We start from the raw sequence: 24539 nt of genomic DNA on the forward strand, positions 1-24539 counted from the left end.
AAATCCTATAAAATGACTATTTTTTCATCGAGATAGTTAGAGTTTTGAGCGAGCTACAAGCTTTGAAACATTTGAAGTACTCAAAGTTGAATTGGTACCAAAATCTGTACAAGGCATTTTCAAAAATAATTGTTTGAGCTACAACCGGTCATTTGAACTACATGTAAGAAAATTAAATGCTTTCAAAATCTTTACAGCAGTACACTTAAAGTTAACACGTAAAAATATTAAAATTACAAAGTAAACTCATTAAAAAAAAAAAGAAAACAAGTTGAAAGTTGCAAGTAAAACCATCAATGTTACGAATATTTCATAAAAATATTCAAACAGAAGTTTAATACATATTCTAAAATTAAAGATCTAATAGTGCACAGTGCAGGGGAGAAAAAAGAATGAATCAAAGAATTTTGCATCTTTGGGCAGCATTTAACATCTGACGAAAAAAATATAGGAGACAGTGAGAAAATATAGGAAATATAGGAGAATATCTGACAAATTGTGAAAATATAGGAAATATAGGAGAACTATGAGCGCTGTTTTATTTTACGCGGATGAATTTCGTTTTTACGCGGATGCGGCAATGCAAACAGATAACATTTTCCACTCTTTCAAAATCTAGACTCCTAAAGATTGCAGATTACACGTAATTAACTGCATTTTAGCGTGCTAATAACCAAACTTGGGCCCCTGGAGACATTTTATGCAATTGGTTTCAGAGCTCTTTCCAGAAGTAAAGATATTAAACTCACACTGTTCAGAACTCACTGGAAGAAGAGCTTTTAGGAGTGACAAAGGAGGTCAAATCCAACTAGGATACCGACTTTGGCGACACACAACCAAAAACGTTCATATTGAAAAATTAAAGCCATTCCTAGACAATAGAAATGATCTTTCTGGTTTGTTAGTGAAGGAAGATTCTATCATGGAAATGACGTAAGTGATCATGGATGCGTTAATGCTCTGCAAAGAAGTAGAGAAAAATTCTTAATGACTGACAAAAGACTATCATAGCTAGCTCTTCTTTATAAACAGAACATGAAATTAGTTTATGTTTTCTTTATGCATATTGTGCATGAAAACCGATATAAGTACACATTAAACTTATTACACAATTAGTCATCACTAGAATGAAGTATTTTTTTTATCTACGGAACCTAACCCCTATTTTAACACTACTATTAGGTCTCAATTTAAGCAGCATTTCTGTCGAACATAACCCCCACGTAAAATGAAGGTCTATTGTATACTTTTTCCATAGCATTAAAATAAAGACTCAAAATTTAACAAAAATGCACATCACAGCAAAAATTTTGTGAAAGAATGATTTTCATACTTTGAATTTGATCTACCATTCAACGCTATAGAAATTCGTAAAATCTTTCATTAATTTGATAAAAGATAATGAATTTAAAAAAAAAAAAAACATTAACTCCCTTACTTTAGAATGATTTCATCAAGGGTCTCTACAAGACAATGAAGGAAAAATGCATGAACCATGCAAAAAGGTGCGAGATTCACAATGCCAAGTCTAATTTAGGCTGAAAGCTACCCTGATCCATAGAAATAATTACAAGACAAGAGATTCGCCTTATTCCAGGGTTTGTAATTTTTTAAATTTTTTTAGGAAAATCAAAAAATCAGATTTTTGATTTAAATAGAATTAAAAAAAAATCTTAAAAAATTTGTTGTTATTAATTACTTTACACTTATAAACGATATATATTTCATACAATAGATGAATCCATTCAGCTTACTTTTAAACTAAGATACGTTCTCTAACTATTCAATACATTTTTAAGATTTATAAATACGTTATAATACTTAGATAAGAAGTGATTTTGTTTTATGCTTTGCTTAAAAATAAGGTTTTCATTAAGTTTTAGTGTAAAAAAATATGCTAAGCAATTACTTTTCTTAACTATATTAGTGATGGTGTATAAGAAAAAATGCAAATTTTTATTTGGTTCTGTACTGAATTGAACTGTAATGTTGGAGTAAAAGCAATATTGCAAGAGTAAAAATCTGTTTCACGCACAGAAAGAGGGATCTATGTCGTTTTGCCTGTTGAAATTAAGATTGTATAATGCAGTGTAGTTAAATTTAAAGCTAACACATTCTAAAAAAGCAAAATTAATTTATAAACATAAAATGAACTGACTTTAATTAATGATTGTTAAAAAAATATCACGTGATTCAAATCAACTGATTTAAATCAATGATTTAAAAAAAAAAATCATTTGATTTAAATCAACGAATTTTGTCTTATAATTTTTTTTTTTTTTTTGCTGTGAAAAAGCGGGCATAACATCAGCCATTCTAATTCTCAATGGCCCATGAATTGTGAAAGTATTTATTTTATAGTTTAATTGTTTGCATGAGTGCCAAGCACATGTACAAACATACCTATAAATGACTTATGTATTTGAAGCTCGAAAAAAAAAAAAACTCTTTTTCAAAATGGAATTGCTGAATACGTCTAACTACGAAACTTGGACAATACAAGTGAAAGCAATGTTTATTAAGAATGATAATTGGAAATGTATTGTTGAAAATCCTCCCGCAGCAACAGACATGGATGGAAATAAAAAATGAAATGCCGGTGACGAAAAAGCAATGATGGACATTATCCATTGCATCCAGCTTACAGAACTTAAACAGATTAAAAGATGTACTACTGCAAAAGAGGTTTGGACTAAGCTGTCAGAAATTTTCAAATCAACCTGTCCTGTGAGAAAAGCAAACCTTTTAAAATCACTGCTGCACTTGAAAATGACGCTTGAAATCCTTTAAGTGAATTCTTCAACTTAGTTGACTAGCTGCAAGACCTGGAAATCAATATAGATGATGAACTTTTGACTATTATGCTGCTTTATAGTTTGCCAAGCAGTTTCAATAACTTTCGTGTTCCTATAGAATCTAGAGACGAGCTACCAAAACCAACGGCTTTAAAAATTAAAATTGTTGAAAAATTCAACGCGAGGCAACAAAGAAAAATAACTTTCATCACAAATCGAATTTCAAGAATCGTTGGAACAATTCTCACAGAAATACCTTCCACAAAGTTGCACAATGAACATCAAACTAATATTCGAGATATCATGTGCTGGAATTGTAAAGAATATAGACACACAAGTAAAAAGAAGTCCCTGAAGTCCCTAAGCAAGATTATAAAAAATGCCTTAATGTGGAATGTGATTCCCTTGATGTGGACAGCAATACATCTAATTTGTTCATTCTGGATGGCGGATATTCAAACCACTTTCTGTCAAACAAATCCCTGTTTCTGTCTTTGAAAAATTCTCCTGTGCGAAATCTTAACCTTGCAATAAAAGTTCGACTGAAATTCGAGGAATTAGCGAAGCAGTTGTTATCATGCGTGCAAGTTTGGTGATGTATTCAAGATTAAAAATATTTTGAGTCCCTCTCCCCTCTCCACACGCACATAAGGAAAAATTAATGAGCATAAATGTTTGTAGATTTTGACTATGGCAGTTTTGGAATCTGTGTTTGCTTTGAAATTTTCGCTTTCGACTTTTTTCTAACAACATGGACCTAGTTTAAATTGTAATATTTAAGCGTTTTGATATAGTAGTTTTAAAAAAAACCTAAAAACCACCAATAATGCGGGAAGGAATGGGGGGGGGGGGGGGGCTCTCCACTAGAATTTTTTTTAAATTGAAGTCCGCAAAATGCAATAATAGGCCATTTTGGTAAAGTTCAGGGAAAGGAGGGGTCAGGATTCTCTAACATGAATTTTTTGAAACTGATAGTCCCAAAATCACAATGTCGGGCGATCTTCAAAAATACTATAGAGGGGGGGGGGGGGCACTCTCCCTGAAATTGAAAAATTGAAGCTTTAAAAACGAAATTTAACTCCATCTTTCATAACATTTATAAGCTTTTTAAATGCATTATCGAAGGGATGGAGTTCAAGAACTCTCCTTCGATATTTCGAAAATATTCCTCCAATATTTCGAAACTGAAGTTCCAAAAACACAGTTTTAGACGATGTTGGATGATGTTAGGGGTAAAAGTGTTCGGGGCTCCAAGTCATTAGTTTTTTGCCAATCATAAACCTTTTTATTGCAGCAATAAAATCACTTGGGACTAAAGATTTTCACTTTTGCAACATAAATCAGTTCTGATCGGAAAGTCTACCCAAGATAGCGCGAACAAACCAAAAAAGAAAGAAACGTGAGGGAAGGGTATGGGCGATTAATGAACTGGCACCATTCCACCCCCCCTTGTCACACACAGTCTTCATTTGTAAAAGAATTCCTTTATATCATAGGAGGTGGTAAAACTAGCAATAAAAAACAGCTACAGTGAAGTAGACATATTTTTTAAATGAGGAACACAATCCAATATTAATTATTTAAAAAAAGCAATAGGGGAACTGAATTCTCATACAAGGGAGAGCCCACGAATCATGTCCCTCAAAAGGCACTCAAATACAGCCTAAAGTAGCGTTTTAAATATTTCAGCGTCAAAAAATGGATTGGGATGAGAACTCTCGAACACCCCTTCCTCCAAGTTCACCACAAATGCCCTAATTTGAGTTTTTAAGGCTTCAGTTTCTAATTTTTTTTCAGTTAACAATACCCCCTTTACCTATATACATGACGTATGACCGGCTAAAAGTTTTAATACTTTAATTTCGGAAAATTTTTGACAGAAGTTTCCGACTCCCTTCCCACTTATGTCATCCAAAGATAGCCCAAAACAGAGTCCTTAAAACTTCAGAAACGAAAATTTTTCGGGCTGGGCGGCAGAATACTCCCCTCTCCTTGTGTGAAGTGGGCACACTAAAGGCAGTGCATGTTTGTGTTTAAGATTTATTTTTCTATTGAAAGAGCAACTCCCCTACCCACATCGCCAAAGACAATCCAAAGTTTTAAGACTTCAATTTTGAAAATGTATCAAGAAAGACCCAGGAATTCCCAAACTCTTAACTCACTCAAAAATAGCCCAAAAAGCATTTCAATACTTCAGCATAGAGGAATTTTCAGGGGAAAGAGACCCCCCCCCCCCCCCACCAGAACTCTTTCCCGTAAGTTCACTAAATTTGACTTAAGTTTGTGGTTCCTCTTTTTCATCACTGAAGTTTTTAGAATTTAATTTGTAAAATTTATTGAGAGGAAGCCTTCGAATTCCCTCTTTTTAAGTCCCTCAAGATTACCTATAGCAGAGTTCTGAATACTTCAGCTTCGAAGGGGGAGGGGGAACCCGAACCCCACCCTATATGTTCATTAAAGATGGTCTAAAGTTGCGTTTTTAAGAATCCAATTTTGGAATTTCGCTTAAAGAGAGCCCCAACCCCCCTTCTTGACATTGCCAAAGACAGTCAAAAAAATTTAAGACTTCAAATACAAACATTTTTCCGAAGAGGGTCCCAAATACCCTTTCTCTTAAGTCATTTTTGTATAGCCTCAAATAGTTATTAATGCATCAGCTACAAAACATTTTTAGGTTAGAACACCGAAACCATTTCTCATAAACTCACCAAAGATTACTTAGATTAGTAATTTTAAGACTCCAGTTTCCGATTTTTTTTAAAACCTCACCCTCCCCACTTTTACATCATTAAAGACAGCCTAAACATTTCTGACCCTTTTTTTTTTAGAGTTTGCAGAGGAGGAATCCCAAACCACTCCTAGCTTCAAAAATGGCTTAAAATTAAGTTTTTCGATTTTTTATTCTGGAGCCCTTGAGTACAACCCTCCCCTCCCTAGATTTTCCAAAGTATGAACAGGTTAAGGCTTCAGTATCATAGGTTAATTTGCGGACTTACTCTCTTTGAAAGAGCAGCGTTTTTTTCTCAAACTAATGCTGCCGTTATTTCTCTCGTTTCCTTTCTCCCCCCCAGCCACTATTTCCATTCTAGCGAGTGTTAGATTGAAAATCATTGGGATTTAGTAATTCTTCCAAGTTTTAGAATGTTTTACCAGAATCATGACAAAGATGCAGGAACGGTTGCCCATCAGTGCTGCAATTCAGCTTGAAATTTGCCTTTGACTCTTTCCAGAATTCCCATTCTCATTAAAATCTTCAAAATCCTTGATAGTTCCCGTTTTGCGAGGAATGTAGACGCCCTTTGATGTGGCGTAAACATTTCATCCCATCAGCAATCACACTCAACCAGTGATTATGATTCAACTCTAAGACAATTTAAGTGCACACATAATTTTCATTCATGCATGCAATGTTTGCCAAAAAAAAAAAAAAAAAAAATGCAAATGAGAGAAAAAAAAAAAAAAAACGAAAGGATGATTGAAAATAGCAAGTGAAAAATAAAAACGAAAGGCGATCAACTCGAAAAATTAGTGAGAATAGCGAGCAACTGTGCGGTCTGCAATGCAGTGAGTTGGAAATAACAGAGCTACCTAAAAAAGTCAAACGGTGTGAGTCTTAAAAGCCACTCCTCCAAAAGCATGTTGTAAACAAAACAAGCCCAGGCGGAAAATCTAGAGAATGTAGATGTAAATTCGTGGTTATGGAAAAGTCCAGCAATATTAAAGCATATTTTCCAAACACTCAATTTTTCTTTTTTAAGTAAAAACTGATGGAAAGTCATTGAATTTCTTTCCGTCCCGACCTCCATCTTGGAAATTTTGTCCAAGACAGAAATCCATCCTGAGACTGAAGGTCTTGCACCCATGGTTGTCACAACAAGAATAAACAACAGACTGGAAGAGCTAACGATTAGCGAAGCTATGTGACAAAGGATACAATTACTTTCAACAAAATGCATGCTATACTTCAAAACCACTTTCTGCTTCAAAGCACTACAAATGTTAGAATTTATTAAATGTTAAAAATGTATTGTGTTTCAAATGATTTTATTTATGTGTATTGATGTGATTGAATTAAAAATTTCACTGGTTTATCATTGACGGGGGTGTTGAGCTGCAATGTTAAACCCTATCTAATCTAATATAGACCGTTCCCATAGCTGTGATTGACTCACTTGTGACGTCATCTCCAAGTTGCATTATGCTGTGTTGTAGTGAATATTTAGTTGCAGTCTAGTCATGTATCTGTTTGTTATGTCTGTGTTTCGTTGAATAAATATGTTCTGTGTTCCAAGTTCACTGCCTTTGCACCCTTATCACTCCAATCTGCAATGCATTAATTAGATACTTCTAAGAATTATGATAATGAAAATAAAATATCTGGTCACTGAACGATTATCAAAATGCATGAGTTAGTACTATTTAATCCTACAACATTTGTCAATCCAAAAAAGAAAAGTGCTTATTCTAGTAGAAACTGAGCTAAAAGTGAATACTTTTTACCTTCCGCTACTTATTGATGGAATGGCCAGAGATTTCAAATTCTTTTCATCAGCAAGCACTAATATATTTTTCACAGCTTTCTCAAGTTGTTCAGAAGAATTTGATGATCCATATGAGGGTATATTGCAGTGAATGACATATTTGGCAGGGAAATTGTGTCCAGGACTAATCACAGCTGAAATAAAAGCTTGTTTTAAAAAGGTTTCACACACAAATTACAAAACAGTGACACTATAAAGAAACAGGAAAGACGTGGCAATTGAAAATCTCTTATAATGAGTTACAACATTACAACTAAGGTATCTTTATGTAATCATTCCATATAAAATTATATTTTTACAATTTATACCAAGGATTTACAAAAACACTACATTAAAAGAATAAATAAATTGTAGTTTAATAATAAATTGTCCTAGTATTACACACTTAGTATTAAAAACAAGTTTTGAAATCTGCTGTTTTCGATGATATTGTTACAAATTCTGTAAATAGTAATTATTTTGATGAATAATTTGTTGTAATCTGGCTAAATTTGGCATTAATTCCATTATCTTTCACCTAAAATTATATCTTAGTAACGTAAACTGTAAATAGTTTCTTGTTATAAATATACAACCCTCCCCCCAACATTTGTATGATGTATATGGTCTTGGATAACATTTGTGAATGGAATAAAAAGAAAACATTGAGAAGCATTTCGAATTTTGTCGTAACTTCTCCAGGATTTAAAAATAACCTCCGCGCGTGATTAAGTTAGTTTTGTTTTTTAAACTGTCTGAATTTCGCCTGAGCCATTAGCTCTGGTATTGTGTGTATTAGCCTTTGTGCTGTGTTTTTCGCGTATTTTGATATAAATTCGTGCACAACCGTTGAGTTTACGGTGTTAATTGATATTTGCCTAATTGCTATGGTTAATTTAGAAGTTGCTAACAATATTTCTTGTACATAGTTGTAAATAAATCTCCTGTGTTTTCTCAAGAACTTTGTCGTCATTAAAAGAAAGTTTGAAGCTACATTGAACGCGTAATAATATTTATATTTAGTTAAATATTTATAGAAGTCAGTATGAAGTAGTAAGTTGTCGTTAGCACCTAGCAATTAAATTTTATTTGCCAAAGTGTTCTGCTCAAATATGCATTAACAGCTTTAATTACTTTATTGATAAGCAAAAATCCACAGTAAAACAATTCAGGATCCTTATTGCCGATCTTGTGTCCGAATTACCAAAAAATTACTCATATAATACGCTATCAGAACTTTTAATCTATAAGTGTGGGGATGAAAGATTAAGAACATAGCAAGATGCTTGGGTTACTTGAATGCTGAGTAGATAAATTCTTTTCATATTAAGTATATAAACAAGTTCCCACTTCCACGTAGAATTAATTACTTTCTTATGAAACAGGTCTTCAAATTTACACTTCCTGCTGCTATAAAAAAATCTGCTCAGTCATTCTACATTCGTCCGGGATTTACATTAAGAAACTTTCTGTTTGCCCACTGCCCCATACTTTAGTTATAAAAAACTTTCATAATTGCCAAAAAAAAAAAAAAACCTATTTATAAAAAAAGAATTATTTATACAGTCGACTCTTGAGAACTCAAATATTATTTTATCCCGAAGTTTTCATTAGGTCCCAAACACTTGATAAAGCTGCGGGAATTTCCCATAACTCAAACGTTTTAATTGGTCTCTTGGGATGTCAAGATCGAAGAGTCGACTATATATAAATAAATGAAAAAGAGTACCAGATCCAACATCAAGAGGTCCATTGGAAGACAAGACATCTTTTACTTCTTGCTGAAATTCTTTACCTCCAGCTTTTTCCAAGGCTTGTCCTAAATTAACAATAGATTAAAACTAAATGTATGAAGAATACTTAATAATTAATAAAAAGCATCACAATAATGTTAGAAAAGGAAAATATCCTTACACTAGTGGCTAAATACTAACCAACCTTGATTAAAAACCTATACAGTAATAATGTCTTGTTCAATAACAGTAATTCCTTTAAAATGCTCTGTTTACTAAATCTCTTCTGAACCAAGGCACAGCATAAAACCGTACAACTTTAGACCAGTGTTGAAACTTTAGACCACTGAAGGAATCTGGTAATATGTACCATGTCGTCAGAGCAAAGTTAAAGTCTTTTAAAAAAATCAGTAGGTTTGCAAGTGTTGTCCAGCAAAGTTCTTGTTGTTTACCCCAAGCTCCAGTGTTATCATCCTGGTATCAAAATTCATTTGTGTTGGGAGTTTTTTTGAAATTTTTGCTTCTGCTCTCAAAGTCTCCTTTGAAACCTATATTTGCGATTGAAGTCTCCAAAGATAAATTTATTACTTTATTAATTAGGTATCTAAGATGATCTAGCCTTCTCGGCGAATCCTGATGTTGCTTTGTGTACTTGTTTTGAAGTAAACAAAATATAAGAATTCAAGTTGCAACTTTAGCCCACCCATTTTTACGGTCGTTTGTCAATATTTTGCGAACAATTTTGTATTGTCTTGAGCATTTTTCTAGTTTTCGGGGGGTTTTTTTTGGTTTTCGACATGAATCCTGGGAAAAGAAAGAAGATAGACGGCCATCCTTACCTCAACTATTTGCCTGAACTGATGGAAAAGGTGATCAAAGAAATCAGGAGCAACCAAATTTCAACAAAAAAGGCAAAAAAGGGTAAATTTTGGTGTTGGCCTCCTTTTCCCAATGTCATTTGGTACAAAATAAAAAAATACATTATTGCGACAACAAAGAAACTTACCCAATTAGGAAAAAAAATGCATCAAGATCCTGTAAAAAATGATAAACAAAAATGCCCTTGTAAAAAAAAATTAATAAAATCCAGGAGTACGTACCTACTGATTGCTTTTCATACTATCTAAAGTTCATATTTATATATCTGAATAAAATATTGTATTTTTTAAAATTGATTTTATTTAAGAGAACCTGAAATTGACTCAAAAGGTATAAACAAATTTATAAATCAGAAAAAGTAATTACAAAATGTATTTTTAAACTTTTGCAGTGTACGGGATTGAAACAAAACGATCTATGAATTGTAACTTTAGACTGGAAGGGTTTAGCAATGCATATCAAGGAAAATATGGTGTGGTCTAAAGTTGTCATCACCATGTGCAAACTTTATACCACTATGTGAAAAATTCCGCCTCCCTTTGTGTTTAATTTAGATTTTTTTTCGAAGCATCACTCTATAGCTGAGATGTATGGTAGTGTATGGTTAAATTCTCGATCTTTTTTGGAAAAAAAAATAAAGAAAATATGAAGAAAAATACTCATAAAGTGGTCTAAAGTTGTACGGTTTTACGGTCAGTGATGTTCCCGGAGAGTATACTCCCAGTAATCCACTACGCACAGTATGTGTATGCGATCATATGCATAATGTGTCACAATATCAAATTTTTTGGAGCTTGAGGGTATACGCTTTGTGTCTAAAAAAAGTTTGAGAGTATACGGCGTATATTTAGTACAACCTATGGGAACACCACTGTTTACGGAAATTCTCCAAACATTTTAATTATAATATGTTCAGAGGTGGCTCCAAGGGAGGGGCAGGGATGCAATTGCCCCCTGTAAGAAACGTAGGGCATTTAGTATATGTTAGTAATCTATATATATAAAAATGGAGTTTGGTAAATTTGTTCCCTAAGATCTCAGAAACTACCCGGCAGATTTGGCTGAAACTTTCACTGTTTGTTCAGTTTGGTACTGGGAAGGTTTATGGACCAGTTCGAAAAAAATCCGATTGATAGTTCCCTTTTTATTCCAATTTTAGTCCCAATTTTCGCATAGATGCCCCAAGATGGGGGTGGAAAAAAACATGCACATATTAACATTATATGTCCATCGAAAGCGCCAATTTTTCTGCTGAAGATAGCATCTGTTTGAAGTTTCTAAGTTGTATGAAAAACGAGTTATGAGCTTTTTTGTTCCCTGTTCGAAGGCTTTCATCAACCCAAGTCATTATTTAGTGTGTCATCTCAACTCCCAGTTCATAGCTAGAATTGTTGAATATTTTTGTGTTTCGTCTGACTGTTTGAGGCTTTTCTCAAGTCAAATCTTAAAGTAACGTTTTTTCCCCAAGATTGGCTATTAACAACTAGATTTGACTGATTATTTTCCATTTAAACGGAACTTTAGTGCATTTTTTTTTTTGTGCCGATTGGACACTTAATCATTATCCAATCTAACAGCAGAAACCTCGCCAAAATTTATGCAGAAAGATTTCAGTAGCGGATGCATTTGGCAGTTTTTTCAACTGTAGCGGTTTTTGAAGCCAAAGACTACATAATAATGTTTGTCAGCTTTCACCATGTAAACAAAATATCGGCAATCAAAGAATCTTTAAAAACTTTTTTTACTGTAAATTAATCCAGCAACTAAATTAGGCAAATCCATTAACAGCACAAAAACCCATTAATGTGACTTTGTGCACAAATTCAAACTATCGTCAAATTTTACTACTTATTTTGGAAACATTTCGGATGAAATTGTTTAGCGCCATTTTATGGTGACCAAAAGTATCTTAGCATCTGGCGACAATATCTCTTTAACAAAAATTAGTAACATACCGTTTTACAAAGTAAGGAGGGGGAGCATTATCCAAGGTATCCCAAAAAGATTCCCGCAAATTCGGTAACATTTTAAATTGCATCAAGAACCTACAATAATTGAAATTTTCCAAATTGGCTAAAGCAAGTTTAAGGGGATCACGGGCGCGCGGCTACATTTTTTTAAACAGTTCGTACTTCAATAGACATAAGACTCCATGTAAAAAAAAAAAACTATTAAGTGATAAATCTTTTTAAACATGTGAAGTTTAATTTCATATTTCGGAAATTCTTAAAATTTGTATATATGCTTAAATTTTGTGTTTTCGTTTCTAAATGAATACTATTTTGCTCTTTTTACTTACTGCTATTTTAGTTTTATCAGCAAGGAAGAAGCTAGATTTTTAATAACGTCAAAAATGTGTGTTTTAAATTCTTCTACTTAAAACAGAAAACAAATGCAGGTAACAATTGTTTCTCATAATTATTACTGACCCAGGCAACGCCGGGTATTTTTGCTAGTTATATATATTAGTAAACATAGTACAGCTGGAACAAACCTAACCTGACTGCATAGTGAAAATCCTTATCACAGCATTACTACACTGGCAGGTTAGTTTTGCTGCAACCATAGGAACCTACTGCGTAGCGAATAGATTATACATTTGAGCCTCTTAAAACAGTTATTGCATTGTGAAACCATGCTGTAATGTGAGGTTACTAGAATTTTTTAAATTATGTCTTCATTTAAAAGAAATGACTGTGTCTCAGTAAATTTGCTGGTTACTGGAATATATTTTTTTTATAAAAAAACCCCTTTAACATAGCCTTCTCCTTCTTGGCATATTGGAGTTATCTTAGCAGCATTAAGCAAGAATAAACTTTGGGTTTTTCTCTGGACAGTTACTCTAAGAAAGTGAAGAGTTCTTTGAAATATCACGCTTTTGTTCAATTTTTCAGAGATTTTTTCATTTGATATTTTTCACCAATTTTTAATGTCTACCACATAAAATGCAGCACTGTCAGCAATTAACTAAGTGCTTCATTAAGCTTGACATTTCTCCTGATTTTAAACTGTTTTCTTTTATAAGTACTGGGACAAAAAATCATACGTATGAAAATGAAAAAAAAAAAAAAATAGAAATTATATATTATTGGAAGCACATTTGAATTGAAATATACATAATGTTTAACTTAGAAAAATTCTATCCAAATTGAATCTTTATGAATAAATGTCCACCAACAATTGGTTTTTAAAGTAGAATAAACCGCACAAAACGCATGCTAAACAAAAATACCAGTAAAATTTCAAAAATTACAATTTTAAACAGGGTGGGGAAAATCTCCACACTTTTGGAGATGCGGGGATTTACCCCAAAACATCAGTGGGGATTTTCCCCATTTTGCCACTGTCTGAAAAATGCGTCCTGTTGAATTTAAATAGGCATTAGAATAACTATTTTCACTCAAAGGTGAAGCTTTAATGCAACAGTATCAAAGTGTAACTCTTTGATTATTCTTTACAAATCCTACATTTTCCAATGTTCAAATAATATTTCACAAAAGTTAGATCAAAGTAGTAAAAAACAGATTTACCCCTTATTCTTGTGCCTGGAATGCCTTGTAAGGACAAAATTTCATAACACAAAAGATTTTAATAGGCAAACCTACCACCTGGAGGTAAACTTCTCACTCCCAGCCGGTCAAGTCAAAGTTGGTGCAGGTTTTCACCCCACGCGGGGCTTCACCCTGATAATGGTAACCAAATTTACTTATGCTTGTGCATGTGTGCAAATGAAAGCAGGGTTGGCAAGGTTTTTACCATCCGGTTCAAAACCCTTGCATCCAAAGATGTCCTAAACTATTTTTTGAAAAACCATATTCTGTGAGAAAATATCAAAAACAGAACAAAATGTGTCAAAATTATGTTTTTTTAAACTATTTAATGTGAATATTCAAGCATGAATATATATATATAGCTTATATATATAGCAGATTTTAATCTAGTTACGTAGAAATTAAATTCTTCATTAAATGTTTCAATTTGTATGCATGAGTTTTTTCTCTTTTTTGTAACCATAAACCAAATTTTTCGAATTTTATGCATGTGTCGAAAGAAAGTGTTCAAAATATAGTCCAATAATTGACTTAAATGCAATAAATGAAAATTTTTTGTAAATACAGAACGTAATTATATTATAAAAATATTTTGAAAAAAAAATAGAACCGACTTTAAAATTGCTCTAAAAAGTGAAAAATAATTTTATTCTTTAAACACCATCGATAATACTTTTAAACATAATTTTTGAAGTTGGCGCAAAAACGATCGATAAAATCATTCACAGCCATAACTCAACTACAAGTATAAATTTAACCAGGTCCAGTTTCTTCACTACCACATGCATTACGCATTGATGACAGCATATTTGAGTAACGATATAAATGTTTCGTTCCTAACTTTGGATGATTTTTTGATAAAAATATGAACGAAGCATGGTTACAATGGATTTTACTTTTTGTTTTTGCGCCAACTTCAAAAATTATGTTTAAAAGTATTATCGATGGTGTTTAAAGAATAAAATTATTTTTCACTTTTTAGAGCAATTTTGAAGTTGGTTCTATTTTTTTTTCAAAATGTTTTTATTTCATTCTTTTTAGTGTAAATGTAGATATTTCAGTAAAAATAAGAAGTTACCTAGTAAGAAGTTCGGCTCTATATCACTGTATTGCTTTAGAAAAGCCTTTATTCAAAATTATCATTACAATTACTATTAATGTTACTGTTATATGGCACCAAACTTTTATAACAATGAGTTTCATATTGTCGCGTAGATGAAGACAGCGAAGACAATGTGAAAGCCAAATGAAGCGAATACTCGTTAGTCTCAACTCGAGATCTTTATTCAGAACCACGAATGAACGTTACATCTCCTTATACACAACTTGAGAAAGTGCTGGAACTTTCCAGACTTGGAAAGATACAGAAATTAATAGAACATTCGAGAAAATACGGGAAACAGTAGAAACGAAATTTTAGTAAAATTCACTTTGTCCTAGTCGGGATTTGAACCCGGGTCGCTCGTGTGGGAGGCGAGAATTCTACTACTGAGCCACCGTTATCCACGGATGATAAGTGCGAACTTCGCTACAATATCATTTTAATCATTTAATAGGGAAATTGCATAAGATTTACTGTTTTTTGCCCATAACTTTTCTTCTAAAGAACAAATATGGTCAAACAAAGTAATGGGACCTAAGTTGAGCCATCCCCTCTCCATTAAAAAAAGAATCATCAAAATCCGTTCACTAGGTGAGACGCTATGAGTGGACAAACAAAAAAAAAACATACATACGGTATGAACTGATAACCGCCTCCTTTTTGAAGTCGGTTAAAAAATATGAACTTAAAAAAAGAGTAGCACAAGTTTTAAAATATAAGTTGTGTTTAATCATTAATTTCTTGTTCTTTACTCTATGATTTAAAAAATAATTTTCATTAAAACATCACACAAAATTTATTTGCAAAAAACCATTAAAAAATGATGCTTTTAAAAAATATTGTACATGTAATAACATTCCTTTGAGTTATAAATGTAACTGAAATTAGTTGTCTTGGTAGCAATGTGAATTTCCTTTCATGACTCTACCAACTGTACAAAAGGAAGTTTTTATAAGATAAAGTTATTGGCATTTCATTTTAAGTAAAATATTTTTTGAATGAACATTTTGGAGAAAAGTATTATCAAATACTCATTAATTAAACCTCATTAATATTTATATTTATGCATTAAATATTGTAGTAAATACAAATTGATTAGATTACACCACTTTAGCTTTAGCATAGTTTTGGACAGTTTAAGACTGTTTCAGACAGTTTTGGACGGTAAAAACCACCTATCCTGTCCTAACCCAGTTTTGAACAGTCCAAAACCCAACCCTGGCACTAATACATTTTATAGTCTTTTATTAATTACTTCAGGATTATTTTAACAAAGTTAAACACAGTATTAAAAAAATAAATATTAATAACTGTTGAAAACAAATTTTTTCTCATACCAATGTCACTGTTCATGTGTAATGTTGAGTTTGTAGGATGAAGCACAGCATCAGACGTAACACTTGTAATATCACCTTGTGTGACAATCAGCTACAAAACAAGAATCAAAGTATGAACCTTTTTCGATCAAAAGTGAATTACAATGTATTAGTGATATGAATGAATCAAATAGAAATATCACCTATACGTTTCAAACAGCTACATAAGCAAAAAAAATCCCCTTATTTCTACTTCTAGACATTTAATATCTAATATTATTTCTTTAGCATATTCGTTCAGTTCTTTGATGTGGAATAGGTAAACACATTCAAACTTTTACTAAATATTAGCAAAATTCAAATTTCCCCAAGTAAAATTTAATAAGTTACATTTATTTCAGTATCACTTCGCAAATGAGACTTTTAAGTCAACTTTTCTAATTGTAAATGCACATCAGAATAAGTGTAGAGACCAGGTCATTCCACAGCTAATGGATGATGGCGCAACAAACCCCAAACCCAGAAGTGCAGAGAGATGTTCCATGAGCAGGGCTGGTTTAGATTAACAGGGATCTAAACTTTTTTAGATATGGGGGCCCTTTTGTTACTCAGACAACTTTGTTGTTGGCGAAGCAGGCCTTTTTTTTCACCATGTGTTTCCTTTTTCCTGATATAGAAACCCATGTTTTTTCTTGTTTTTTTTTTAATGCTGCTGCTGGGTCATTTCACGTCAAATCGCCTAATGCCATGTGCCGTCATGTCTCAGATTTTGTTTGTTTATTGTCTGATTGTTTTAAAATCATTTATTACATGAATGATTATAAATTTTTGATAATCCTTAAAAAACTACAGTTTAAACGAAATAGTCATATTCTGAAGAAAAACTTTGCATTTTTCTAGAAATAATTAAGAATTATCTAAAAAAAAAAGCTCACTTTGTTTATTTTCAAGTTTGCATTTCAATAAACATCCAATTCCGTTTTTGGGAACTTGGGCACTTAGAGTTTTATGTACTTCCATCTTGGGAATGATAAAACATGGCAACTATGCCAAAAATTAAGATACAAATTTTCAAATTTATTGCATGGAAAAAAATCTTCATAAAACTAAAATTTCTCAAAAAAATTATTTAAATTACTAAAAAAAAACAGCAGCATGTTTTGCATTAGCAGGGTTCATACCCTTTAGGCAGAAAAAAATTCAAGCACTTTTCAAGTACTTTTCAAGGTAAAAAATTTTGTTTTCAAGGCAATATCATAAATTTGTACTAAAAATATTGTATGCAGATTTCATTTACTACAAACACAAGAAATAAGGCAATAATACAAAAAAGTATAGGAAAACAAAATTGTTTTTTCTACAAGGAGAGACGCTTTGATGAAAGATCTACTGCGGTGAGAGTTTTTCTGAAAATGTTTGAAAAGTTTGGTCATAAAGAGAAGTAGATACCAAGAGGTTTAATTTTGAGGTTTTTCAAAGGTTGCAGCAGTCAGAGGTTTGTATATTTTCTAGAATCAGCAAATTAATACTTAAAAAAAAACCTTTCATAAGTGCTTTTAACTTTTATGGGAAGAAACTAAAATATCCAAGTTCAATGGCATTGCCAGAGAGGAGTTTTTGAAGTCACTCCCCCCCCCCCCCCCACCCCCCGGTTTCAACATTTATTTCCAATATCTATACAGTGGTTTATTACAATATAAGGGCGGTTAGGACAAAAACACTACCCAGAAAGTTATTTCAGTTTGCACTATTAAGTTCTAAAAATATTAGGTTTGCAAATCATTTATAAGTATGCAAATCAATTATTCGTATGTATTTATTAGCTGTTCACCAATAAGGCATTTAAACTGTCCTCGAGTAAATTTAAAAATTAGGAAATAAGAAAAGTTTATGAAAGTCCACAGTCCAGTCTCTACACCTCAAAATATACAAAAGCAGCTTAAGCAGTGATAAATACTCTGAATGCAAACTTGAGCCTATTCAGCTTTCATTGATTAACTTGCAATAGACAATTAAATGTGCAAGTTCAGATTTATAGAATCATATTTCGAAATTGAAAAGATTCACAAGAAGTTGACATATATTATGACAAAAATAGTTTTGTTTTGGGAAAAAATGGGTTATTGTTGAAATTAAAATTTAAATTCAGAAAGGCAATAATATTCAGGTGTAATTGTGATTTGTGAGACTATAAAAAATTACCTGAAAGTTTCAAAGAGCAAAATGGGGCGAGGGGGGGGGGGGGAATAATTTTTAAAACTAAGACCCCTATTACTTGAATATACATATGCACAACAGTAACTTTTGCTATGCATACAATTCATAAAATAGTTTATTAAGTAAAAATATTCTGCATAGAAATACCATGCCCAGTGCCTGTTGATAACCAGCAACAGGCACTGAGCCTAGCTAGACTGGTACTGGTCAATTTATTAGATCCAAATGAAGATGAATGACCCTCCTTAAGCTATCTACCCCTTTGCTGATTAAAGCCTCTTTCAGTAAGCTCCAAGTACCCACAACCTTAATAAAGTAGTAATTTTGAACATTTGAGGAAAAGGGGGAAAATGGAGATATAGGGAGGTAAAAGCATAAAAACGAACACTACTGGATTTCAAGTGAATAATCATAACACAACCACCCCTGTTATACACTTTATTTATTTTAGAAGACATAAAAAAATGATGTACTTATAAATAAAATTATATAAATCAACTTTATATTTAAAATACGAACTTTAAGTTAATTTGTTAGGTGCTCAACTGCTGAAATTTAACTTTTTTTTAAAAAAAATCTGTTATGACCAAAAATTAGGTAAAGATAATCATTCAAAATTGCAAAAATAAATAAGCAAATAATTAAACAAGACCAAGGTAATAAATTCTTTAACTTTTTAGTTATTAAAATAAAAAATAAAATAAGCCAATCTGATGTAGCAGTGTCAAAATAACTACTAATTGCCAAAAATATAAAAATATTTACAAAATGCAAAAGGATTGAAATCACAAACAAGGGAAGCAAATTTTCGCGAATTAAGTTTAATGTTGTCATGTTTCCCATAAAATAAACTTATATTTTACTGAAATTAAACATAAAATATGCTAATCTACGGTAGCAAATATGAAAATAACATCCGATTAGTGAATATATTTAAATATTTGCAAGATGCAAAAAGATTGAAATTTCAAACATGAGAAGCAATTTTTCGTAAAGTCTGAGTTCGTTCGACGTGGCATGTTTCCCATGAAATAAATTTATTTGTTTTTTTATTAAAATTAAACAAAAAATATACTAATCTAAGGTAGCATATGCGAAACTAACATTTGATTAGCCAAAATATTTAAATATTTGCAGAATGCAAAAAGATTGAAATTTCAAACACAAGAGCAATTTTCCGCGAAACCCGAGTAAGTTCAATGTTGTCATGGTTTCCAAATTAATTTCTTTGTTAATTAATGAAATTAAACAAAAAAATAAACTAATCTAAGGTACCATATGTCAAAATATCTTTCGGTTGTAAAAAAACATTAAAATATTTACAAGATGCAAAAGGATTGAAATCCCAAACACGGAAGCAATTTTTCGCGATGTTGCATACTGAACACATGTTCAGAAAATTGCATTGGTGAAATACTGTTTTAAAACTTCTAAGCACAATTCGTTGATTTTTGAGAGAATTTAAGCACTAAGAAACTTTTTCAAGGTTTTAAAACTTTTTCAAGGTTTTCAAGCACTTGAAAATGAACTTTTTTTTTCAAGCACTTTTCAAGGTTTTTTCAAGGGCGTACGAACCCTGATTAGTTACATTAGTTTTCAGTTAAAATATAAAACTTCAATTCTCCTTTGTCTTTCAAAATTTAGACACTTAAGTATTTTACGTGAAATGCACCGCCAGCTCAGTCATTTCCAGCCGAGGACTGCAGTTTCGTGCTTATTAGCACTCATCAGCCCGGCATAGGAAAGTGACTGAGCTGGAGATGGAAAACCTCTTAAGGAAGCCAAGAGTGCGAAACAAACTGGTAGCTATTATAGAATTAGTAGACCAGACAATTTACTGAATATACCTTGCCTCGCGTTCAATCTTCGAGTTGAACCGAAACCATTGCTTCGGTCACTCGTCTGGTCTACTAATTCTATAATAGCTACCAGTTTGTTTCGCACTCTTGGCTTCCTTAAGAGGTTTTCCATCTCCAGCTCAGTCACTTTCCTATGCCGGGTTGATGAGTGCTAATAAGCACGAAACTGCAGTCCTCGGCTGGAAATGACTGAGCTGGCGGTATATTTCACGTATTTTTGCTTTAGCCCTGGCTAATGGGCGGTAATTTACTGAATATACTTTAAGTATTTTGTCAACTTCCATCTTGTAAATGACCAAATATGGTGGCAATATTTTACACGTAGCTGAAATGCAGAAGTATTGCCTTTCTGATCAAAATACGCTGTTCTCCACTCGACCCTCCCCGTCAGTGTTTATACTCAGGCTTATGCTCCCAAAGCAATAAATTGTCTTCTCCCCTGTTGAGTTAGTGCATAATTCCTATTCACCCCCAGGAAATTTTTCTTGGGAAAAGGGAAAAAAATGGTGAGGGAGTTTTTTCTAGTCGCCACTTGTTTAAACTAGGTGGCCACAAGACGAGTGGCGACCCTGAATCTTGTCCTACATACAATTCGATACAATTTGGATTAAGTTCAGAAAGGTGAGGTGGGTAGTAATCTTGAAACTTAGCCTACTGCATAAATCGACATTCATCCGGCACTGGACATGCCATAATTACCCGATTCCCCCCCCACCCTTTTTTCTTTAACTACAATTTGTGCAATAAACTAAAAAAAAAATAACCACCTTTTAACGATTCTGTGTTTTAGAATTATTAGTTTCAGATTTTATGGTGGAATATCCTAGACACATTATAATACTTCAGTTTAGAAATGAATTCAGTACTCTGTTGTCATAATGTATAGGCATGAATGTTTGATTAATTATCCATCAATTGGAGATTAGAGAGATATTTTTGTGAGGCGCTTAACTTTTTGATACTTAAAAAATTTCCTTTTTCCAAAACACATTAGCAAAACAGGGGAACAATTGAACTTGAAATAAATCGGAGACATGAAATAAAAACTTACATTGTATCCAAAAAAAAAATATTTTCCCATTTTTTTTTAATTAAAAAATGCCAAAACGAATATTTTCCATTTTATATTTGTCAATAAAACCTCACTCCAGGTGTTAACTATAATTTTTCCTTGAACGCGACTGCATAAAAGCGCTCAAAAGACATTTGAATGATGGCTCCGATCAGACTTGACGTGGGCCTGGGGAGGAGAAAAGATAAAACATTGATACTTGCTCACATTGGCTTTTGGTATAGTTAATTTATGATCAGCCCTCAACCCACCCACAAGCACAACACTAAATTGAATACATACTTGCCAACTCTACTGTTTTTAACGGGAGAGTCCCGTTTTTTGCTTCCATCTTCCAATTTCCCGTTTTTTTACGATTTTCTCCCGTTTTTTCAGTCAATAATCTTTTCAATAGATGGCGCCCTTTTATAGTCTACCAACGTCAGGAAATAAGAATTTTTCCAATTAATAACTCATTTAGTAAAAATTAATTTTTCGGAAGCTATCTACATTGCATGTTCAACAAAGCACGTGCTTTGCCGAAATTGGCAGCAGATTTCAATCCTTTTGCATCTTGAAAATATTTCAATTATTTTGAAAGTTTGAACTTATTTTCACATGTGCTACCCTACATCTACTTATTTTATATTTTATTTTCATAAAAGACTGATTTTTGTTTTTGGAATTTAGGTAAATGAATTTTTTGGTAAAGACTGGGGAATGTACGAAACTTTAAGCAAATTCACTTCTTATAATTTGGTTTTTCCTTTGCACTATATATTTTTTGCTGCTACCAATTTGCTTACATCGGTGAAAAATCCTTTAATTACTTTAAATTTAGTATTCATGTTATTCAAAAAGCATATTTTAATAATTCTGTTGTGAAAAGAAATGTCACTGGTGAATCACCTATATACCTCTTGTGGAATCTCCTGTTTATTTTCCTTTGGAGGTTGGCAAGTATGCTGAATGTAAAATCAGTCAAAAATTGTATAAAATGCTTCAAAAGAAATATTGTAGAGATTTAGAAAATAAGTTGTGAGAGAGCAATATATTACTAATAATTAATAACTAAAATCAAATTCATTAACAAAATAAAACTTATTAAGGCAATAAAAAATTCAAATTAGCTTAGGTTATCATTAACTTCTAAGGTTCAAGAATATTTTTTTATTCCTAAACTTTTCATGGCAGAGTGCGGAAAAAATATATGAAAAATTAAGATTACATGGTTGATGAGTAGTTGAGCTTTTAGTTTTTATTAGAAAAGAATAAGAATATATGTAATTTTGTGCTTATTTTGTAAGGCTGATATCCTTAAATTATTAAATGAGACCTGATATGAGCAAAGACTGCACTGTGCTTCACAACAACATGTGCTTCCTTATCAAACTCCAACATAAGGATTCAAAAATTTTCTTCAACTAAATTTTGTTTAATATGGGGGTAGAAAAATACCTTCTGGCCAAGGAAAAGTTTTTTCTCAGACAGCATAGTGACTGCACCACCTTGGCCTAATGAGTTGGGGACATCTTTAGACTGTAAAAATGAATAGAAAGAAATGATAAGGTATCAACAAAAGAAATAAAACTATTTTGATACACACTCAAAGCAAACTTAAGATACATAAAACTTAAGACTTGGAATAAAAATATAATAACATCACAAACAGCGGAAAAAGTTATTCTGGTTGAAGTAAGAGTAGTGATGTAAAATACCTGGGTATTTATTTTTAGGGGTAAATACCCAAGATATATACCCAGGTAAATATCCAAAATGGGTATTTACCTGGGTATATATTTCAAAAATTTATATTCATCTTAAATACTTTTCTGCCTATTCCACTATGTATATATATAACCAACCATATACAAAACAATAAATCTTTGCCCAAAAATTGTATTTTTATCACATATTTAAAGAATTATTGTGTGAAACAACTTAGCAATCTAATATGATATTCACGTTAAATGTGTTGGATATGCCTAATCAATGTCCCCATCTTCCTTTTTTGTTTTTCACCTTTCAAAGCAAAATTTAAAGTTTTTACCAGTATAAATACAAAGTGAGTGACAAACTAACGCCTCCTAAATACTATATGTCTATCGCGTTCTCCAACATAGAGCAAAATCATCCCAGTAAGCATATTTTCGGTTTTCTGGCTACTGTCAACTATCGAAGTTTGAAAGCATTAGAAATTAAAAGTGGAGAAAACAGTTGGTTAACTTCTAAATTTAAATTTTAAAATTAACCAATTAACGATTTGATTAGAATTGTTTGGATCCATCATCATAGCAACATCATCCATGTATTGCCATCAGGTAATAGCGTTGTTTGTGTACTGGAGGAGAATCACTTTTAAACAAATGTGATAGGCATTTAGTATTTAGGGAGGTTTTGGACAAACTGATTACAACTCAAAGCCAAAATTAACTGGTAGCATGATATTATGAAAAATCAAAGATGAAAAGTTGTGCTACGCCACCTATCTGACAAAATTAAACCCACTTTTATTATCCCTTTGCTTTACCCCATAAAAAATTAAGTTATCGTGCCATCTTATTTAAGTTTTAGAATAGTTCATTCCAAATTCTGAGAGTTTTTTTTGATAAGATTTCATTACGCCTTTAATTAAAAAAATTATAATATATGAATTTTCATATTTTTAAATTTTCATTTTACAGTTTATGTTTTAAAAAGAAAATCATCACCTTTTGATACCACCTAAAGTTTTTTTTTGGCAAAATGCGCAATTACTAAGAGATTTACCCTGTCTTTGGATAAATACCCAAAAAAATATTTACCTTCCCACTGGACATCACTAATTGCGTGTATTAAAAATAGTTCGAATAAATTTTCATCATGAAGTACCCAGGAGCAAATGCAAATGAGCAAGGCAACATAAAACAATATATATATTTTTTGCTTATTAATGTGAAAACTGTTTCTATATTTGCCACGTTATCACTTAAACAACAATAAAATAAATAAATAAATAACATCATAGTCTTAATAACTTCTTAGTAAATTCTTCCAAGCATCCCTCATGCTTTCTCTTTTTTTTTTCCTTTTGGAGATGACTATCATAGATTGTGATTTTGAAATCCTGAAGTTCATCATTGAATTGCTTATACTTGTCCAATTATGACATTGAAAAGAAAGATTCTTTGGTTCATGACATGTTTCTTTCATAATTTCATCAAGTCTTAAAATAAAAAATATTATAAACTGTGTAATACATATGTATGTATTAGTTTTACCAATTGTTTCATATTTAGATTTTTTAAAAAATTCAGATTCACTTTTTGCATTTTTTTGTAAAGTATCCAGTTTTTGAGTATTTACCCAGGCCTTGGGTAAATACTCAAAAAATATTTACCTACCCCACTGGGTATTTACCCGATCCACATCACTAAGTACGAGTAATGTCAGTTGATTCCTTGAGGGGTTATCTGACAATTAAAACAAAAATACAATATATTTTTCAACCTTATGAGATTATTATATAACAAAACA

General features: G+C 32.0%; 1 protein-coding gene across 1 annotated transcript in view; it reads right to left on the reverse strand.

The window, feature by feature from the left end:
* LOC129227008 (core histone macro-H2A.1-like) overlaps positions 1 to 24539 on the reverse strand; it is a 42791-nt gene that overhangs the window by 7669 nt on the left and 10583 nt on the right. Inside the window, exons 4-7 of the mRNA XM_054861638.1 lie at positions 22482 to 22562; positions 15918 to 16008; positions 9045 to 9134; positions 7296 to 7470 (exon numbers count right to left, since the gene is read on the reverse strand). Coding sequence (XP_054717613.1) covers positions 7296 to 7470; positions 9045 to 9134; positions 15918 to 16008; positions 22482 to 22562 — 437 coding nt within the window. The remainder of the gene's footprint in view (positions 1 to 7295; positions 7471 to 9044; positions 9135 to 15917; positions 16009 to 22481; positions 22563 to 24539) is intronic.

The sequence above is a fragment of the Uloborus diversus genome, chromosome 7, assembly GCF_026930045.1.
Source record: "Uloborus diversus isolate 005 chromosome 7, Udiv.v.3.1, whole genome shotgun sequence".
NCBI lineage: Eukaryota > Metazoa > Arthropoda > Arachnida > Araneae > Uloboridae > Uloborus > Uloborus diversus.